At 42.5% G+C, this 21,921-nt stretch overlaps 1 protein-coding gene across 1 annotated transcript in view; it reads left to right on the top strand.

Moving 5' to 3' along the window:
- The window catches only part of cntnap5a (contactin associated protein family member 5a), a 126,530-nt gene that overhangs the window by 55,848 nt on the left and 48,761 nt on the right, over window positions 1-21,921 (top strand). Inside the window, exons 9-12 of the mRNA XM_085764943.1 lie at window positions 6,619-6,762; window positions 8,146-8,305; window positions 14,515-14,621; window positions 18,170-18,289. Of these exons, the coding sequence (XP_085621069.1) occupies window positions 6,619-6,762; window positions 8,146-8,305; window positions 14,515-14,621; window positions 18,170-18,289 (531 nt within the window). The remainder of the gene's footprint in view (window positions 1-6,618; window positions 6,763-8,145; window positions 8,306-14,514; window positions 14,622-18,169; window positions 18,290-21,921) is intronic.

Genomic DNA, 21,921 nt, shown 5'->3' with positions numbered 1-21,921 from the left:
CCCCCTCCCCCCTTCCCCCCTCCCTCCTTCTGTCCCTCTCTCTCAGTGTGGCATGTGGACAATGGGGTTGCTCAGGGATACCATGCCATAGGCGATGTTTGATAAAATGCTGCGGGAGCACAAGAGCGTTGGTGTGGAAAGGATATTGATCCGTATCTTCCTCCGTTCAGCCCAGAAATGATCTGCATCCACAGCATGGGCTTAATTTTCACACAAGCAAACAAGCTTTGTCTTACAGTCATCAGCAGCAGCAGCAGCAGCAGCAGCAGCAGCAGCAGCTGGCATTCTATCCTACCCCCCCACGGTCAAAGGAAAGGTCACTGGGGGCTGATTTTTGGCAAGGAGGTGTATTTTTGGGTCACCTCTGAATGTCCCAAAATTCAGAATGATAGTCCAATTTTTGGGCTCGTAATGAAAAATAAACACGTTAATGATCCTTCGTCGGACGGAAATGTCCACCTCCGCCTATGGGATTTTCAATGTATTTTTGAAAAAAAAATTTAACTAACAGGTATCATCACCATGTAACGTTCCAATTTTATTACTCACATTTAGACAAACATTTTTTGTATTACAAGTTTTCTGAAATTTTATGTTTAAATATGTAAATGAGGCAATATCTAATGAAATATGCACTGATTTATTTACATTTACATTTACATTTACAGAACTGAAATGGATAAAGTTATTTTCAAAATTCTTTTTTTATTTTGTTGACATATTTGTGTCTAAAGTTTTCCCCGAAGGAATTTTGGATATCTCTTTTTATCACTCTGTAAATGAGAAAATACTGTCAATACCGTACAAAAAATCATATTTCGCCATATGCGTATGAATAAAATGTTGTATGAATGATATATCAACAATCCACTTAGAAAAAAAACCTTCAGAATATAATACAGACTGGAATAAAGAATAAAAAAATAAAAAAATAAATTTTCTAAAAATAAATGAAAATAGAGAACTCATGTGTTGTTGCTGCAACAACAACAGGCCGGGAAGGGGTTAAAAAATTTTGTAACCCATGTCAAAAGTGATTTTTATGATAGGTCAAGATCCAGCCTTATATGTATCACAAAAATTTTTGGAGTAACTGATGTCTAAATGTCTCTTACTACAAGTTGAAAATTGTGTCAAGGGGTAAAAATTGAAAAAGGCTGAAGGGGCACCTGAGGGTTAACAGCAGCAGCAGCAGCAGCAGCAGCAGCAGCAGCAGCAGCAGCAGCAGCAGCAGCAGCAGCAGCAGCAGCAGCATTAACAGCAGCAGCAGCATTAACAGCAGCAGCAGCAGCAGCAGCAGCAGCAGCATTAACAGCAGCAGCATTAACAGCAGCAGCAGCAGCAGCAGCATTAACAGCAGCAGCAGCAGCAGCAGCAGCAGCATTAACAGCAGCAGCATCACCAGCAGCAGCAGCAGCAGCAGCAGCAGCAGCAGCAGCAGCAGCATTAACAGCAGCAGCAGCAGCAGCAGCAGCAGCAGCAGCAGCAGCATTAACAGCAGCAGCAGCAGCATTAACAGCAGCAGCAGCATTAACAGCAGCAGCAGCAGCAGCAGCAGCAGCAGCAGCAGCAGCAGCAGCAGCAGCAGCAGCATTAACAGCAGCAGCAGCAGCAGCAGCAGCAGCAGCAGCAGCAGCAGCAGCAGCAGCAGCAGCAGCAGCTACAGCAGCAAGTAGAGATCATGATATATGAGCTGAACATGCGATGGGTAGGTAAGGAAACTCCCGCTGATGCTCGGCGGCGGTCCCTCGCGGCCTCGCTGTTTATTCCATGAAACGGTCAATGGAGTGGAGAAAAACGCCCGTGGCACCAACAGTCTCGCGGCACGAAGAGCTTCGCTGCAAAGCGACAGGCGCCGCTGGACTCGCTGTGGAAACCTCCAGTTCTCCCAAGAGCTCGGACATATCTGATTCTAGACACCGCTAAAATAACTCCCAGGGTGCAATTCTGCGTGACCGCTTCCCACCGCCAGCCCACACCCACGTTCACATCCACCTCCGCTTGCTCCCGAGCTGCAGCAACAGCTCAATCTGGATGCAGATTTAGTCATGGGGGGGTGAGCGCCCGGTGTGCAGTCTGAACTGAGGTGTGGCTCAGTAGTCTGGACTCCCAGCTGTCATTGTCCTCGTGGAAAGCTGCAGCTCTGTGAAGATGAGCTGGCACCGGAAATCTAACAGAAATGTTTGTGTGGATCAGGCCTGGAGTGGAGCCTCGTGCTCGTCCTTAAAATGATTTTCTGTTTTTTGGGGGTTCCCAGGTAACAAATTATTATATATAGCAATTTGTGTGGGAGAAAAAGAAAAATCAAGTTTATATTTTGATTTTTTTAGTTTTTTCCACCAGAAGGGAAATGGTGGCATCTGAAGGGGAACGAATTGGATGAAACAAAGGAACAAATGGTGAAACACAATTTTCAGAAATCAAGGAGGACATTTTGCAAAATGAGCATCAGGATGATTAGATGTGGGAAGTAAAAGATCAGAAATAAACAGACTAGTCATGGCACCGGGTGAGAAATACCGACACAGCACAATTCACAATCACAATCACTACAATATTTTCTCATTTATTTTTTTACGCCTCGATGAGCGCCGAGGTGTCTGTGCACAGAAATGCACCGAGTTGGAATTCAAAAAGGAGACGATATTCATTGAAACCATTTGAACGCTGAGCTCCGGGTGGTTTGAGATCATCGCATTGAAATGCTGAGGTGTCGTGAATGTGTTTGTGTTCATCTCGATAAATGATTTGCAGAACAGAACAGTACAAACAGAAAGTTTAGGTTAGAGCAAAATACCACCCAATGTCCAGCATCTAAAACACCAATAAATTGACTTCAAACTTTTGTTGGATTGGACTTAAAATTGATGTTCTCTCTCAATGCTTACTATAGCGTTATACTGTATGAGAAGATTTCTGCTCTGTTTTGATGTGGAGAAAACAATATGGATGAATGGAACAAAAAGTACTGAACTGTTTCTAAACCCTGGATCTGGCTTTATCTCTTAAACTATAGAAATGTTGTCATTGTGACTCATTTACCCCCTGCTTATCTGTACTTTTTTATAAGTTTTTTTTTTTCTCTCTTTCTTCATATACTGTAAAATAAACAAACAAAAACCCCAGTAAATCTAAGGAAAAGTTGCTGTTGTTATTGTGATAAATCCTACGATGTAATGTGATATGTTGTCACCAGCGGTGTAAGAAAATATCGATAAACTGAAATATCGCGTCATTTCGTTTTGCAATACTGCATTGATATTCAAAAGCACTGTAACGATTTTTTTGGAACGGTGGTGGTTCATTTTTGTGTGTTTGCATTTAAGGGGGCTTTCACACCTACCTCCTTTGGTCCGGACTTTCAGACTTTCCACATAGTTCGGATCAAATTGACAGGTGTGAAGCTCCCCCGGACCACGGTCCGGACTAAAGGCCGAGTCTTTGGTCCAGCCTCAGGAGGTGGTCTCGGTCCGGACTATCCTGGACCAAGGTCCGCTGCTGCGTAGTGTGAAAGCATTTTTTTGGAAGGTTCGAACTATCAGACCAAATACAGGAAATAATGTCAGATTCGCTCGTGCCGAAAAAAGTAAATGAACAGAAAAAAAGGAAAGAGGAGCCGCTGCAACACTTGGGGAGAGGAGATTCAATTCAATTTATTTCACACACGTACAACAGCATCTGCAGAGCATCTTAGATACATATTACGTTTAGCTGCAGTGTGCGAAAACGGGTCACCCCAAGGAAGCCACTCAAGGCTCATAATCAAATATTATATCCAGATTTGGTCAGAGGGATGGGTGTGTCAGTGTAGGCTACACTTGTAAACATTTACACGGAATTAAACAGTAGAGTGTTTAATATAAATCCCCAAATGATACATGCATTTTTTTTATATGGCCTATTTTTTGATACATTGACCCGAATATATTTTTTTTCCACCGAAAAACGTCGGAAAAAGACGGATATTTATCAGCGGGTGTCGGGTGACACCAAACAACGTCTGCACACTCCCTATCCCAGCAAGTCAGAGCTTTTATTTCTCTCACACTCACACACACACAAGTGACCTGGAGAGATGCAGTTGCATCTGAGGAGGATCGCGCGTGTGCGCACGTGTGCGCACGTGTGTGTCCTCCACTACACAAAACAGCTGATCCCTGATCGCTGCTGCTCTCATCAATGAGAGCATTTTCGCTGCGGCACGACCCTCTTTTGTCTCTCCTTTCATCAGCTCTAAACTCACTCTTCTGCACCGTGATTACAAACCACAGCGTGCTTTCCAGCTATATATATATTTACACATATTTTTATTTTATTTTTTTCAGAGCACTTTCTATGCGCTAATGTCAGACGCTGCTCATCCACAAGCCAATCACTGACAGTTATAAGCAGGCGCAGCCCTTGCGGGTAATGACGACATGGCGTCGGTAGATCCTTTAGTCCGCTGTCATAACAGCAGTGTGAAAGCAACTTAACTGGACTATATGGAAACAATATCTATTAGGTGTGAAAGCGCCCTTAAACTCTAACTGATGGTTGGCAGCAATTAATCAACCCCCGCCTCCTCTGCTCCAACTGAACAATGAAATCTACTGAGAGTAGAAGTCGTTGGCTCATCGCATGCTCAAGTGTGTAGCACAGTCAAAAAAGGGAAAAATCAAAGTCTATATAAATGGTGGGACCTGGGCAAACAATAAAAGACACATAAACATAAATACTATAATGCACAATAACATGTCCAGACGTAGAAATGGAGTAAAATCAGATGCGCAAGAATATGTAGTGTCTTTATAGTTTATAGTATTGCAGCATATCACGATATATCGTACATGCCTCTGTATCGTGATAAATATTGTATGGCCAGATTTCTGCCAGTAAACACCCCCACTTATCACCAGTTGTACTACATCGTACCCTTCCTACACGTTACACCTGCTTTCAGTTCAGTCCCCAATGTTTAATCATCACGATTAAAGGTGCACTGAGGATGTGCGTAACGTTATGACATCAGAACGGTTGGGACTCGCTGCCGTCGACGGTTCCGTATGTTCAACGCACACAAAAAACACAAAGGCAGATATTGTTCTGTGAACCTGTGGGACTGGTGTGAATCATGAGACAGCTGGAGGAGTCGGGTCCCGCGGTCGGTCCAGCACAGATGTTCTATAGTGTGATGAATGTCCAATAAGGACTAAGTGTTTACAGAATGCAGCGGCGTGCCAGTAATGAATCTGAGGGCAGAATGATGAAGTGAGTCTGGGGGTTTGAGAGTGGAAGCTCCAAGCGCGTCTGTGGATAATATCAACTGATAGAAAACAAGGCTCAGTGATACTTTTTCCTGCAGCGCAGAGAGAAGCCGGTTTATGTCGCAGCTTGGTGAGTTAATGGAGAAACAATTCCCACGCTGTTGGTGGTGGTAATCAGTATGGATGTGGAAGTGTTTGCATCCTTAGAGGAGACATTTTGACATTTCCGTCGTCTGTGTGTGTTGAAAATGCAAAACCAACCAGTTGCATGTGTCTGCTGTTAAGTGGCGTTGTTATGTCTATGTATGTACACACAGGCAGCGAAATGTTGCTGTCATAGCAGTCAAAGAGCTTTGGAAACGTATTAATAATAAAACAACAGTTTTATAATCATGTGCACTAGCTGTGTTGATCTGTAACCATGAACTCGACACAATTAACGTGATTTATGTTTGAAGTGTTTCACTAATTAAGCAGACAACAACATCCTCACATGTGAACTGGAGACTTAATTAATTGATCAGGTGTAGGAACGAGTCAGGTGAAGTTATAGTTAGTAGCAATATTGTTTTTCCTTGAGTTAAATATGTGAAAGCTTCACAAGTTTTCAAATCTGCCAACAAAAACAGCTCCTGACAGTGTTTTAGTTGATCTGTGCTGTTCTATGCACTAACGTGTGATTTGTGTGCGTAATACGTTACGTTTGATGGGATTATTACGGCTCTGCTGAGTCTTAATCAGTTGTATCAGAAGTAACTGCAGCTGTCAAACACCTGCAGGGATGGTGAAGGTGTATGTATAGGTATAGGTATAAATAGCTGTGTACGAAAGCAGCACTCTGTTACGATATACCACTGTTTTCCATGCAACCACAGTGTTTGTTGATGGTGGTTAATTAACACCAAGAAGCCGATATTAGACTCACTTTTCCTCATTAAATGTTAATTTCATCTTAGATGGTAAAATATGCAGCAAGAAGTTTGTTGACAAGTGACGGAGTGAAGGAGGGAGAGAGGGGAGGGGGGGCTTGTGTTTTAGGCTGGAAGTGTTTGAGACTCCTGTGTCAGTGACAGTAAAAACAACTGTGAGGAGGGGGGGTGGGGTAGGTGTGGGGTGGGGGGGGGATTGTGCCGAGAGGAAATGATGCTCTTTGGCTGCAGTTTTGGCAGGTATTACAAAAACATCCCCATCAGAAGTATCTGAAAGTCTGTCTTTAATTAAAACCCAAACTAATTCAACCTGAGTGGTGTTCTCCCTGACGACACGAAGGCCGGCGGTCGACCACCAGGACTGTGAAACATTCAGACAAAAACACAAAGTTGTGGTCTGTGACAGATAACTCGTTCTAACTGAAGTGTTTGCTCATGTGCAGGTCACAGAGTGAGCGACGGGCTGTGGCACTCACTCAGTCTGGACACCAGGAACCTGCAGATCTCTCTGAGCGTGGACGGCCAGCTCTGCCCCACCACCGAGCTGTGGGAGCAGGTGGAGGCAAGAGGCAACTTTTACTTTGGAGGTAAGTGGCTTCTCACACTGTTAGGTCCAAGTTAGACTGCATTAAGTGGTATTTCTGTGTCTGTTTCTGATTATAGATCAGCTCGAGGCTCAATATTAATACTGTGAAAGTATCAAAGCCTCAGTCCACACAGCCTGTATTCAGAAACTGAACCTTGAAACCAGCCGTCAGGACTTCCTGTCACTTTGTGATGTCACAACACATTCAATCAGAGGAGAGGTTCAGGCCCTCCTCTTTTCTGATTGGCTCGCTGACCTCTTGCTATCAGAACTCCAACACTGAGATGGTTTTGGCTCTTAAACCTACAAATATAACTTCTTATGGATCAAAACGCAGGATAAAACATTTGAAAAATAAATATACAGTGTAGTATTGCAGTATTTTGCATGGCAATATTATGATGGACAAGTTATTAGTACTTCTCAAACTATGTTGGTGAGTGTTTTACTTGACAATCTATTCAGCAAGAATGACAATTATTGAAGTGAGAGAACATTATCTCATTGGATAAAAGAGATGTTGAGAAAGTTTTCAGTTGCAAAAAGGTTATAATTTGCAATGTATATATGTTGCAATAAAATATCACCAAGTGTTTAAATTGCAATGATGTCATAGTGTGATTTAGGGATTATGATGATATCTTTAAACAATCTGTTGGTTCCCACTCCCACTGGAAAAGTGTAAATATGGGACCTTTAAAAGTGATAAACAGCTGGTTGTGTGAGATGTTTTTCTACAGTCGCCTGCAGCAGATCCAGATCAACAGGAGTCAAGCAGAGACTTCACTTCATTATGTGACTCAGATTACACAGCTGTTTGACTCAGACAGACCGGGTGCAAAGGTGAACCTGTGCTAGACGTCCCTGAAGAGTCGCTGTTTTTAATTGTGTGAAAAAAAAAAGAAAAAAAACGGATTAAAGAGAGCAGAGGAGAAGTACATTCCCTTTTTATATCATAGATAATAAACACTAGATATTACTGTTACTGCAGTTTATTGACTGCAGAGAAAGCTGGTGACCTTAGAGTGTAGAAATACTGTGTAGAAATACAGTAGTTAGGTGTTAAAGGGACAACAAGGAGTTTCTCCAGCGGCAGAACGAAAAATTCCGCGACAATAAAAAAGTCTCATATTAATGTGGATGAATCTACATTACCCACACTTGTTAATGGGCCCATTTTAAATATATTGTTTTGTCTCTATCATTATTTTGTTATTATTAGTGGTGGCGGAAACGCTGGGCGAGCCGACCAGCGTTTCCTTAGTTTCGGTTTTGTGGTTTTTCGTGTGGTTAAGTTCTCAGATAATACAAACTCTGATTTCTCCTCTTTGTAACACACCGTAACAGACTATTTCCTGAAAAGTTTTGTGTCGTTTCCATCCAGGATGTCCCAGCATGGACTGCCAGGTCCCATCCGCGACCTTCCAGGGGTGTATGCGGCTCATAATCGTCAACAGCCAGCCGACGAACCTGAGCCATGTGCAGCAAGGACTGCTGGGAAATTATAATGAGCTTCAGTTCAATACCTGCAACATAAGAGACAGGTAAAGCACTTTGACAGTTTTCAGAGGGGGGAGGAAGAAAAAAAAAAAAAAAGAAAGAAATTTCTGACATTCAACAGACAAAATGTGTCGGACGTGAAAGTCGGAGAAACATGATCCGTCTTGGCAGCAGAGTTACTCGTGCCCACATTGTTAATTTGTGAGTGGCAGTCTGTTGTCTGCGGAGCGGCCCTGAAAGTCACTGACGTCTTGTCCCGCCGAGACAAACATGCTGACAGGATCATCCAATTAAACTGCACCAGTAACTCGGTAACACCTTTCTCTGGCAGAAGACGATGCTAACAAGCTGCTCCCCACCGTCCTGCGTGCCACGCTGTCCCTCATTACCCCGCCGACCGCATCCACAGAACCTACGAGCTCCGTCCGCGAACGTCCCCTCGGCGTGCGTCGGGAACATTTAAAGGAACGTGAGGGAAAACAGGCGAAGTGTCTTGTTTTTTTTCTTCCCCTTCTTCGTACTCCTTTGTCACATTTCAGACTAGCTGCTTTCTAGGCCAGACTGTTCGCTGTCGGAGGACGTGCAAACACAAGCGTGGTGTCGGAGGGTGAAGTGACAGAACAATGGGATGAGATCTGGGGGGTGTTCGTCCTACGCTGAGTCACACAAGTGTTTTCTTTCTGTTTGGTTTGTTTCCCTAAAAACTCATTGACGGAGAGACGGAGGATTTAACGTGGTTTTAAAAAAGAAAGAAAGATCCAAAAGGCAACACTCGACTGTTTGACCAGAAGGGAGAAGGAGAGCTGCACAATAAGCCCAACTCTTTTCAAATTGGGTTGACATGTTTTTGTCAGCGTTGCCTTGGTTCCCTCCACAAAAAGCCAGTGGGATTTTTACATTGCAGTGGGCGGGGCCTGGACGTGTGGTGGACTGGCCACCTGTATAACATATATATTGTTATTTCACCTCTTATATACTTTTTCAATTAAAATGTAAAGCACTTTGAATGGCATTTATTTGCTTTGAAAGGTGCTATAAATACAATTTGATTGATTGAGTGACATATACCAGGATAAACCCCGCCCTCAGCCTGTGTTTGCTGGGATTGGCTCCAGCCGTCATGTGACCCCACACAAATGACTGATATAGGCATTCTTTTTTTTTTTTTACTATATTTTTTCGGGCTTTTTTGCCTTTATTTGACAGAACAGTTGAGAGAGACAGGAAATGAGGAGGCAGAGAGAAGGGCAATGACATGGAGTAAAGGGCGGCCCGATGTGGCCGACTGCAGCGAGGACTGTGCTGCTCTACCCACTGCGTCACACCGCGCCCCAGGCATTCAATGATCTTTGACGTGTTTTCAGAAACCCGCTTGGGGCAGAAAAACTTCAAGTCGTCCTGAAGCGGCTCTCTCCGCATGATAGCATGTTACCGGCCAATCCCACCAATCCCGTTGCACACTAAGCTAATCACAGCACCCGTGGGATTGTCTGCTGCTGGGGGAGGACTTGGGCTTGGTGATGGAACCAGGAGAAGACAGCGAAAACAGGTTTTGGACTGAGACGATGCAGACTGTCTGAGCCTGGAGCTGAAGGAAGCAGTGATGCTGCAGGTTCATGATGCTGCACAGAGTTAGCACAAGCTCACGCACACGCTCACACACACGCAGCGTCGGCAGAACGAGCTCATCACAGCTCAGGCATACAAATTCAAGATACTATTTTAATTGGACGCAAAACTACTGTAGGACCGCCCTGGAGTGTAGGATGAGTCATCAAATGTCTGAAATCATTTTACAGGAAGAGAAAATACATCAACGCTGAAAAATACTGTAAAAATACTCAGATAATAACTTTTGGATATGAATTTGGCAAATATCTGGATTAAAGGGGAACTACCCTAACCCTAAATCTGGTCACTTTTCCGCTGTTTTGCTAACCCTGCTCCTGGCCGTGTGCATTTGTTTACCATGACGCTGGTGAGAAATCAATCAACAGAGTGGGACATAACATCATATATCATAAACAATATTACAACGTGTATATTTGTGTAGTCTTATCTGTCATAAACAAGATCTTGCAAAGTTGTTTCCCAGCTAGAGAGGCTAGGTGGAGACTCCATTCTCCCTATAACAAGTTACACGTCAGTTATTAAACCATCACAATTACTTGGAAGCTGTTTAATTAAGGTAAAAATGTAGCAGAGTTAAAGCAGATATCAGTGGAATGTTTTTGTTAATATAAGTCCTAAATAGTCCTATTTTCCGTCAGCAATCACTTACATGAAGTATTTCAGCCTAAACACGAGTCTCTCCGTCACTCTGCTCTCTAACTCATGGTGCGTTCAAGGAAACTCGTACTTTGTGTTTTTCCTTCCTGTGAAGTCATACCAGTTCGATCTGGTACGAGTTCACGGGTCTGCATAGTTCCTCTTTAAAGGGACAACGAGGAGTTTTCCTCCGCGCACACCGTAAAATTCTTTTGACCGGCACAAGACGGACTCATGTTTTCATTCATCAATAATTAAAGTCAGAGGTTCAAAGAGGATCACATACCGTCGTAGTTCCGACCATAAACGGCGATTCAGCGGCGTTATTCTCATGACTCGTTGTGAAACTGAAAGTAAAGAAACGCTGGTCGGCTCGACCAGCATCTCCGCCACCACTAATAGTAACAAAATAACCATAGAGACAGAACGATATATTTATCGAAAATGGGCCCATTAACAAGTGTGGGTAGCGGAGATTCATCCACATTAACGTGAGACTTTTTTATAACCGATTAGAAACTCCTCGTTGTCCCTTTAAAGTTAAAAAGATCATTTTTTCATTTCATGGTCCTGATTTTTCAAATCAGGACGCAGGTGTTCAACGTGGATTTTTGTGGCAAGAGTTGTGGACGAACACGGAAACACTTGACATCTTTACCCACTCACACACCAACTCCGCAGGCAGCCGAGGCTCTAACCTACATTAATGGCTGATTTCTGTCCGTTTTTGTTGTGCTATCACAAAGAGGTGTAAACAAACATTAAAACATTATCCTCCTCCTTTAAAGTTGACGCGTTTGACCAATTTCCACATCAAACAGACGTGGAGCAGCATTAGCACCGTTCCGAGTCTGACTTTCTTGTCTAATTACTGTAGGTTGAGTCTGCACCAACTCCTGAGGGAAACATCCAGCTTCTCAGACGTTAAACGCTCCGCTCTGTCTCTCTCTCTCTCCACCAGCTACAGTACTTGCTGACTGTGGCTGTGCAGCGTGTGGTGCATGTGCAGGTGGAGCAGCGCACTGAGCTTATCAGAGTGACAAACTGCTGCTGCTGCTGCTGCTGGGAACCCGGCTGATGAGGACAGTGATCTTGCACAGGCACAATGCTGCATCATAAAACACAACGCAATGAATAACAAGAGGTTTCGCCCCCTCTCGAAAATTCAATTCCATCCAATTTTATTTGTGTAGCACCAAATCACAACCTACATTATTTCAAGGCACTTTTATAGAGTAAATACAATATCCCAGAGAGAAACCACACAGTTCCCACCATTAGCAAACACATGGTGGAAAGTGGAGAGGGGGGAAAACCACTTTAAGCTCCAACAGAACCAGAACCAGGGCGGCGGCTCCATCAGGACCAGCCCTGTGTACTGATCATTTCAAGATAGTTTAGATCGCAGTGTTGCTGCAGCAGCAGAGTGGAGAGAGTCAATATTAAACTCTTAACAATGAGATAAACAGTAATTCATGTGCTATCAGGTATTAAGATAGAGCAGTGCAGTGTTTGTTATAATGTATTTAAGCTCTGTCCAACTGATAGTTAAAGGGATAGTTCAACATTTTGGCAAATTGGCCCATTGCTATAATCACTATAGTCTTAACAGTAGGTTCGTTACCTTTAATTGTCGGTGCAAGCTATTTTAAGAACGGCGGAGCAGAGCCGTGAGCTGCTCAGAGCTACGCTACAGAGGCTCATTATGGGATTTCTTGGTTTCCCTCATCAAACTCATCGAATACACAATCCACCAACTCCACAACGCTCTGGTGGACAAGTTGTGAGCTGCACATTCACCACGCTATGAGATAATAACACAACGTTACCACACAGAGTTGTTTTTGAGAGAAATGTCTGTCAGTCTGCTTGCTGAAAAACTGCCCCCGACGGGACATGCATCAGCGGTTTAGCATGAATTTACCTCTAACACAACTCTGTGTGGTAACGTTGTGTTATTATCTCATAGCGTGGTGAATGTGCAGCTCACAACTTGTCCACCAGAGCGTTGTGGAGTTGTTGGATTGTGTATTTGATGAGTTTGATGAGGGAAACCAAGAAATCCCATAATGAGCCTCCGTAGCGTAGCTCTGAGCAGCTCACGGCTCTGCTCCACCGTTCTAAAAACAGCTTGCACCGACAATTAAAGGTAACAAACCTACTGCTATGACTATAGGGATTATGGCAATGGGCCAATTTACCAAAATGTTGAACTATCCCTTTAAAATGAAAATAATAATGGCACTCACAGTAACAACAGCAATGATATAATAATAATAATGGTAATTGTAATAATATCAGTGTCGGGTGTGGATCCTGCAGAGACGCCTGCAGGACGAGGACAGAGTGGATGTTCACAGCAGAGAGGACACACAAAGTTAATAACATGCAGAGAGAGAGAGAGGGAGAGGTGCATCATGGGAGATCCCCCCGGCAGCCACGGCTTTTAGCAGCATAACTAAGGGATGGTTCATGGCTCACCTGAGCCAACTCTAACTGTGAGCTTTATCAGAGAGGAAAGTTTGAAGCCTGACAGCTGAAGGCTCAGCGCTTAGAAACCAACCAGGAACCACGAGTAGAAAAAGAAAATACAGAAACACATTATTGCAGCATTAAGAGGTAACAACATCACCAAATGAAAAAAAAAAAAAAAAACTGAGATATGAAATCTAAATGTGGGGAAAAAAACTACAGAAGCTTTTCATTTAATATTTATTCTCAATCTTTGAAAATCACTCCATAATGGATTTCACTAGAAATATGCGAGGCTTTAAAGTACAAATGAAACAGCTTATCTATATGCATTATGCAGCCTGTGTGTGAGTGTGTTTACAGAAACAAAGGAAGTTTCTCAGAGCTAAAATTAAATGTATAAGAAGCGTCTTTGGTGGCGTGCGGTCGGCGTCTTTGTGATGTCGTTGCTCGGAGCGTCAACGTTCACTGTCATTTCACGCAACTGTGGCAGATTAATGACCCCACGAGTGTGAGAAAATTAACTTTTATCAGTGTTAATTTCCCTTTTTTCTCTCTCTCTGTGTCTAATTAAATCTCGTGACTCAATTTGTGGTCAGTGTGCACTTAGGTGCTCCGGCTACTGTAATTTCATGACCTGTAAGGGCGCTCACGAACACGAGATCAGAAAATAGCTTGATGGTAATTAAACCAATGGGTGCAACCTTATCTGTGTTGCGGCTGGCCCGCTCCGCTGCAGTTAATAGGTGAGAGATGAAAGTGTATGAAATTATAGATGCACGCTAGAAAGGCTGGCAATTATGTGAAACTGGAGGAGGCTTGAGGAAGGGACTATTAATCAGAACAGTGCGGTTTAAAAAATTCTGTGAAGCGCTCATTGTGGTGAAATCCCATTAACAGGCATCCTAGTCTGAAGGTGACAGTAACTCTTTTATTTTTAGAGGAACACGTCGATGTGTCAGCTTTTCTTTTTTTTTTCTCTCCCCCTCAAGCTCGAGACAAGGGCGCGGTACGAGACGCCGTCATTTCACAGTTGTTTGGGATTTTTAATGCGGCTTCACAAAACATGAATAAACAGCAAATGATTCTTTTGGGCGAGTTCAAAAGCTGCCGCTCGTAACGGAAGACAAAAAGAAAAGAAAAGGAAAGAAAAGAAAGAAAGAAAGAAAGAAAGAAAAAGGGAACAGCGAACAACGGGGTCTTGCTTACCTGATAAATAAAAGATCAGCTTTGTAAACGCTAAGAAAAGATGTATCTCTGCTGACACCTCATGCCTCAGAGGGTTGTACCGGGTTTTGTTTTTTTGTTTCCTTGCCGTTGCTCATAATATCTTCATTTCTTTCATGAGCCGAGGTTGCTGGGAAATTAAAGTGCGCAGGTGTATTAGGAGTAATTTAGCCTGACAGGGAAATTAATCAGCCTCCACTTCTGGATTGTCGGTCAAACAAAACGTTTTTATTGAATAATCAGTATTGAACTGTGTTGTTGTTCTTGTTGCTGTTGTTTTTTCCAGATGCCTTCCTAACCTGTGTGAACATGGCGGCCGCTGCTCCCAGACGTGGAGCTCCTTCTCCTGCGACTGCTCGGGAACAGGATACTCCGGAGCCACCTGTCACAACTGTGAGCAGTTCATCTCACCTTCATTCCTTCACCTTGTCTCAAACCTGCTATCACAGCTTGTGCTGCCTCACCCTCCTCCTCCTCCTCCTCCTCCTCCTCCATTTATTCCAGGCCTACTGAGCTGTGTCATTTGATTCAGCCACACACACACACACACACACACACACATCTTTGCTTATAGTTTTCTTTTGTCGGGTGCAGCTGAGAGGCAAAAAACTTTGTCCTCCTTCAAACTGACATGACCTCACAATCATCGCCAGCTCTTCTAGCTTTTCAAATTTCTGAGAATCTTTTTTTATTATTATTGTTGGTGTATCTTTAAATAGCTTTAGACGGGCTCAGTTTAGATTGACTGTATGTGTAGAAGTGTCAGTTTCTGACACCTCCCGCCCAACATCACCTTGATATTGGCTGTGGAGACTGATGTTGCAAACTATGTGTGAAATTGCCCTGCCCCAGAATACTGATTTCTTGTTTATATATGCAGGCAAATGCAGTTTTCTTCGCACGTCGGAAGGGAACATGACAGAAAAGAGCATCTGCTGAATTAAAAATAGGCACCTTTTTTTTCTTCCCCCCAACTCAACTGTCATCAGCTTCCACCCCCCAAAAAAACATGATTTCTATCTACAGCTCAGACTTGAATATCTGAAACCTGAGTGTTTGAACTGGATCACCAATGGACTGTTTGGGGCTGTAGAGGAAGAGACACGGTGTGGACAGTTTAAAGAGCAAGCGTGTGAGGAAAACTTGTGATTCAATACGATACGATAAGATGCGATGTGATACATACTTTACTATCCCACTTTGGTCGCACCATAAATGCCTTGACAGCGACAATGACAACAGACAGTACATCACCAGCCAAACCCTCACAACAACAGTTACATAACAGTATTGCACATATCCCATAACATTACACCTATAACACATTTGTATATGTTTATATATACAGGCAAAAGCAGTTTTCTTCGCACGTCGGAAGGAAACATAACAGAAAACAGCATCTGTCGAATTAAAAATAGAAGCTTTTTTTCCCCCCAACTCAACTGTCATCAACTTCCTACCACAAATAATTTCTATCTACAGCTCAGACTTGAATATCTGAAACTTGAGTATTTGAACCCAATCACCAATCGACTGTTGGGACTGCAAAGGAAGAGACACAGTGTGGACACAGTTGGGAAGATGGTGATACGATACGATACAATACGATACGATACGATACGATACGATGCGATGCGATGCGATGCGATGCGATGCGATGCGATGCGATACGATGCGATACGATGCGATACGATACGATACGATGCGATGCGATGCGATGCGATGCGATGCGATACGATACGATACGGTATGATATGTTACCATACAATACACTATACAATACGATAAATGATACGATGCGATGCGATACAATGCGATACAATGCGATACAATGCGATATACCTTATTGTCCTGCTTAGGGAAATTAGTCTTCGACTCGGTAACTGCACCATAAATGCCTTCACAGTTAGAATGACAACAGACAGTACATCACCAGCCAAACCATCACAACAACAATTACATAACAGTATTGCACATATCCCATAACATTACACGTGGGGTATTACACATTCACACACTAATGGAAAAAAACACATAATAAAAACCACCATAATAAAAGCACAAAACACCAGTGCTGCTTCAGCAGCACTGGTAAAATGGTTTGTAATATTTATGCTAATGTAGGATGCATATTAGCATGTCAAGCTAACAAAGTACCTACAGACCCAACCTGACTTTTCCTCCAAAGTCAAACAGGATGACGCACAAAATTATTATGATGGGATTCAAGTTGTGTTTCCCCAGGGAGCTGCACAAACACGTATTCTACTTTATAAAAGTACAGAACAACTTCAGCAGCTCTTAAATTGATTCTGACAAGTTGACACAACACCTACTCCAAACAAACTGTTTAACCAAGACAATATTCCCCAAACGCTCAGGTTGAGTCCGAGAGCGACCTTGAGCCACTGTCCTGAAATATTAATATTCTTCACCAGGACACAAACTGTTGTTGTTTTTGTGAAGATTCACTTCTAATTTACAATTTAAGATTTTAGAATAAAAACTAATGAGATTCTTTCTACCATTCTTCTGTTTTCTACCTGGTTGTGTCCAAATCTGTGTCTGTAAACATTTGAAAACAAATGAAACTTGGTAGCTGAAGTAAACAAGTTCAACTAATTAGAAGGCTTTCTTTATCTGGGGAGCTACACCTGATAAAATCTGAACACTTTAGCCTTCAAACTAAATTAATAAACAAACTTGTGGTCTTAAAACAAAGACAAGTAAGTTATCGTCTTCCGCTGCCTTAAACCAATGTGACTCATCTGTTCCTAACGTCACAGTGAATGAGTCTCTGCTGGTGAATGTGCCACTGTTGTGGCTGTAAACTGCATGTTGGCCGTGCGAGAACAGGAAGAAACAGCCGTAGCAGGAGCAACTAACGGAGGCGGGCTAAGCCAGTTTGGTGATTGGTCTCAGACACTTTAATGTGGAGGATTACATGTCCTTTAAAGCACTGAGAAAATAACATCCCAGTCACACACACAACGCCCTGAGGAGACGCTGGGTTCAGCTTGGTTTGGAGTGGACGGTGGATTTCACAGTAAATCACCTCTGATCAGGCCTCTTAGTCATTTAGTTGGCATGTTCCTCTCCACATCAGGAACTTTAAGTTCCTAGAAAAAAAATGTCAGGATCCAAAAGTTTCCTGTGGTCCTTCGTCGTCTGCATTTCCACTGAGGCCTAAAGTCCCGGGGAGTTTATTTAAACCAGGCTGATGACATGTGGGAAAACTAGAAACAAGAAAACTGACACAACTGGATATCTTTACTGTTTTCACTCGTTTCATTAGTTACATTTACATACATACCAAATATTACTAATACTAGTAAATGTACTAGTCCTAAAATTACAGATACCTACAAGTTTTTCTTCTCAAACACATACATGGTGAAAAACAAGGATGAAGAAGTCTGAGCAGTGGCAAAATAATGAGACTTGACAGCTTATAAAATATTAATCTCAGCTGCAGCTGCAATTGAATGAAATAAAATGCTGTGAGTATTCGTCCAATCAGAGATATTAAGCACGCAGACCACACACCACCCCAAAAGATCTTTAACTTTCAGGAAGTAATGCCCCCCCGCCCCCAGACCAAGGCTGTTTTTGGGGGGAAACTTGACCTAGTTCCTGGTTCATGTTAGAAATGCTCCTAATACCTTGAGAGGTTCCTGGTTCCTGGGGAAAGTTCCTGTGGTGGAAATGTGCCTTTAAACTATAGATGGAGCAGTATCATGTCACATCAGTCACTGCCTCATTTATTTAAAAGTACAACACAAAACATTAAGAATAGATATGAGGCTCAGAGAGCAGAGAGCTGCCGGAGCGTGGGCTGACTTCTGTCCCCTCTCTTCCTCTTCTTCCTCTTCTTCTCCTTCTCCTTCTTCTCCTTCTCCTTCTTCTCCTTCTTCTCCTTCTCCTTCTTCTCCTTCTTCTAGCCATTTACGAGTCGTCCTGCGAGGCCTACAAGCTGATTGGCAGCTCCTCTGGCTTCTACTCCATTGATCCGGATGGGAGTGGTCCCCTGGGGCCCACGCAGGTGTACTGCAACATGACAGGTGAGATCACTTTAGTCCACATGTTGTCACCTTTACTCTTTTTGAGTTTCGCTGAGAAGTGGCAGAAAGTTCAGAGTCCACTCACTTAAAGATCACTCGGCATTGATCCGCCGCTCGACGGCCGTCTGACAGTTAACCATCCAGTAAGCAATCATTACGGTCACCGAGGGCAGCGCCGGGAGTTTATCTGTGGAAAGTCAATATCTTCTCCAAATGTCCATGTGACTACACTGCATCAACTCAGCACCTGAAGTGCACAGTTCATCTGCTATTCCAGTCATAAGCTGCTGTTTTCTCTCTTTTTTCTTATCATGAACCAGTTTTGTAGCACTTTGTAATAACCACACACTGTGAAGCGTTAGTTACATAATTCATCTTTGATACTAATTAGTATAATTAATTTACACAGTAATGAAGATTTAACTCATCTACAATAAAACATCTATTATCACACTCACTAACATTAGTCCATGTCTAAATCATTGTATGCAGCATTAGTTCATTTATAACTTGCTTGTAATTGATATAATACTTGATTTTTAGATGCTTTATTGAATATGAATACAATCATTGAGCACATTATAAGTCCAGAGTTAAATATTTGTATTTTATTGGGTTTAATGACATTACATTACATTAATCATTTAAAAATGAGAGGTGTGTGCAGGGAACTACTTTCCATCTATAACCGTGTTTATAAATTACATGCTAATGAGTATTAATGTAGGAATAATGCTTCATAAATGTTGAATGAAGTATTAGATAATGCTTAATTAATGCTTTAGTGTGTTATTATCAAGTATTGTGCCAGTTTTTAACACTACAAAGAAAATATTAACTACCACAATCTGAGTGACTCTGAAACTCTCTCCCAACTCTCAGTCGCTTTGAGTCGTTGACTTCCTCTTCATATGCATCTTTTCTGTTCCAGCCTTTGGTAAGGCTCCATATGCATTGTTTTATTCCTAATTACTTTCTTCACCTATTGCTAGATCCTTTGATATATGGTTTTTATTTATACTGTTATGTCCCACTCCTACTGTGGGAGTTCTCTTTTATCTGATGTTATTTTTCCTCTTTGTACCACTTTGTGCCTTTGTTTAGGGAAGTGCCATACAAATTAAATTATTATATGACTATTATTATTGTTAATAAGGATAAAAAGAAAAAAGAAGAGGGAAAAAAAGTGTAGATAAAAAGGAGAGCGGGTGCAGAATATATAACAGAACTGCAATTTAAACTCATCAAGCCCCTAAGGTTCATTATTGTGTTGGAAATGTAATGCACGGTTTGGTTTACATTGTTTCTACGTCATTAGAATAAACCATCAGGCTGATGGGACGACGTGTTGCTGTCATTATATTTACAGTCCTGTTTGCTCAGAGGCTGTTTTTACACCTAATATAATAATAATGCGTTTATTTGAAAACAGGGATATACAAGTTATCAGACATGGTTTGATAGAAAAGACGGGTAATGTCACATTCAACAGCGTCCAACTAAAACACAGTTTGGATAACACGGTCAATCTACTTCAGTATGTATTGTCTGTGTTTGTACTGTTGCTTCCCCTTGTTGTAATATCATGCAGTTTGCAGCAAGTCATTACATTTATATCACATCCTGTTTTATGAAGTCATTACTGTGGCCTTAAAAAAAATATGCAAACACCCCCTTTGGTTGTATTTCACCACTAGAAGGATTTTTATTTATTTATATATATATCTAAGTGTTGCTGAGACCAACCATGTAGAAGCCGTGACTTCTCAGATTAAAAAGTGTCAGGACAAGATTACAGTTCAACGGGCTTAGCGGTAAACCCCTCACTAGTGGCCTCTAGAGGCGACGCTTTTCATCCCAGCGTGTGGTCATTACAGTCAAGAAGGGTTAATCCCCTGGGAAACATTAATCTGCCGGGTCGGCGTCGTGGCTGCGCGCCGGCACGTCGTCATATATTGTATGCAAAGCTGACATTTTGAAGTAATAATGGCGCTTTAGAAAAGTGATCAGAATGGGAAATTGTTCATCCTCAGGACGGCATAAAAGGTGAGCGAGGGCTTTTAACACAAGTGTACAGTTTGTGTGTTATTAGTGTGTGTGTGTGTTTACAAGAGCTGATTTTGACCTACACAAACACATTGGTATTCGTCGTGTTGATGGGGGTGGGGGGGGGGGGGGGAGTGGGGGGGGGGTGGAGGGGGGTGGGAGGAATATCCAAATCAAATCTCACAGATATTTGTTCATTGATTTTTTTTTTTTTTAAGAAACACCACGTCCTGGTGTTTATGTGTTGCCCAAGGAGAAATTATTGAGCTGCTGCTAAAGGAGGAAAGTTAAGAGTAAGTGGTCAATAAAATTATTATCACAATAAATTCTGCTCTGGGCTGCAAAACAAATATCCACAGGAACCTCAGAGTGGAGACGACAGTTTGTGTAGCAGCTTTATTGCAAACATAACAGAAACATGACTGACATATCACAAGAAGAGGAAACACTGATAACAGGATGATTGACTGTAAACAGGCACAGGGGCTTTTATTTTGAAAAGCCTTCTTAGCCAATAGCCTTCAGACTTGTAGTATCAGTGTGATCATCAGTGCTGCTGTGGATCACCTGGACTGTCCCCCCCCCTAACCCTAACCCTAACCCCCCGGTGGTGACACGTAGGACAAAACATCTTCAGGTAAAGTTTTGACTCATCACTTAGCTGTCACAACTTCCCCAGAGACTTTGTCCTCTGCAAGGTTAATGTACCGGTGATGTCATTACAGAGGAGAGAGCGCTGCCATCCATTGCTGTCTGGAGCCAGGGTTTTATGTTTTCAGTCAACCCCCCCCCCCCCCCCCCCCCCTCCAACCCCCCACCACCATCATCACCACAACCACCTCTCCAATCTGAATTGTTTGGCAGCAGCTCCGCCTCAGCTTGACCTCAATTAAAGAATCTATTAGAGATGTAAATAACTGTAAGCCTCACAACCTAATGTGAATAATCACAGAGCAGAGAGGGATTTCCTCCCAGGCAGAGTAAACATGAAAACCACATAATGAAAGATTGAGCGCGGGCGGCGGAAATAAGACGGTGTCCTCGTGTGATTTTTAACGCGCAAACTGTCGACTCCCGGGGAAAGAGAAAAAAGTGCATAAGAACTGAGGGAAGGAGTTTGAAGTGCAAGTTGTTTTTGAGTGGATTAAAATAATCATGATCAGTCCTGCAGATGGAAAACTGACTGATAAAGTCACATGTGGAGTTCTGAATTAGCCGATCCCACCATATGTACTGGTTCTGGCCGGGCTCAGGACAAAATATATATACAAAGGACTCATGTCGGGCCTCTGCTTTCTTTTTTCTTTTCTTTTTTTTCTATAAAACACTTCTTCTTGCTGGCTGTTTATTGAGAAATGCACTTAACCGGCACTGTTCACTTTGGTGATGATTACCTGCTAATAGAAGAATGTAGAAGTTAGTTCAGTGATAACATAGGATGGCTTCTACACGGTTCTCATGTCGGCATTTAATATTTCACTCAAGTTTCATGGCGTCATTATGGTTGATAGAGTAGAAGATACATTTTCCATCATGCCATCATCACTACTATTATCCATTGTGCCTGTATGAGAACACAATAATCA

This window comes from Trachurus japonicus, chromosome 21 (assembly GCF_045865225.1).
Source record: "Trachurus japonicus isolate A0001 chromosome 21, Traja_1.0".
NCBI classification, from domain to species: Eukaryota; Metazoa; Chordata; class Actinopteri; order Carangiformes; family Carangidae; genus Trachurus; species Trachurus japonicus.
Note: the sequence above shows the minus strand (reverse complement) of the source record. Positions and strands in the feature narration are given on the sequence as shown.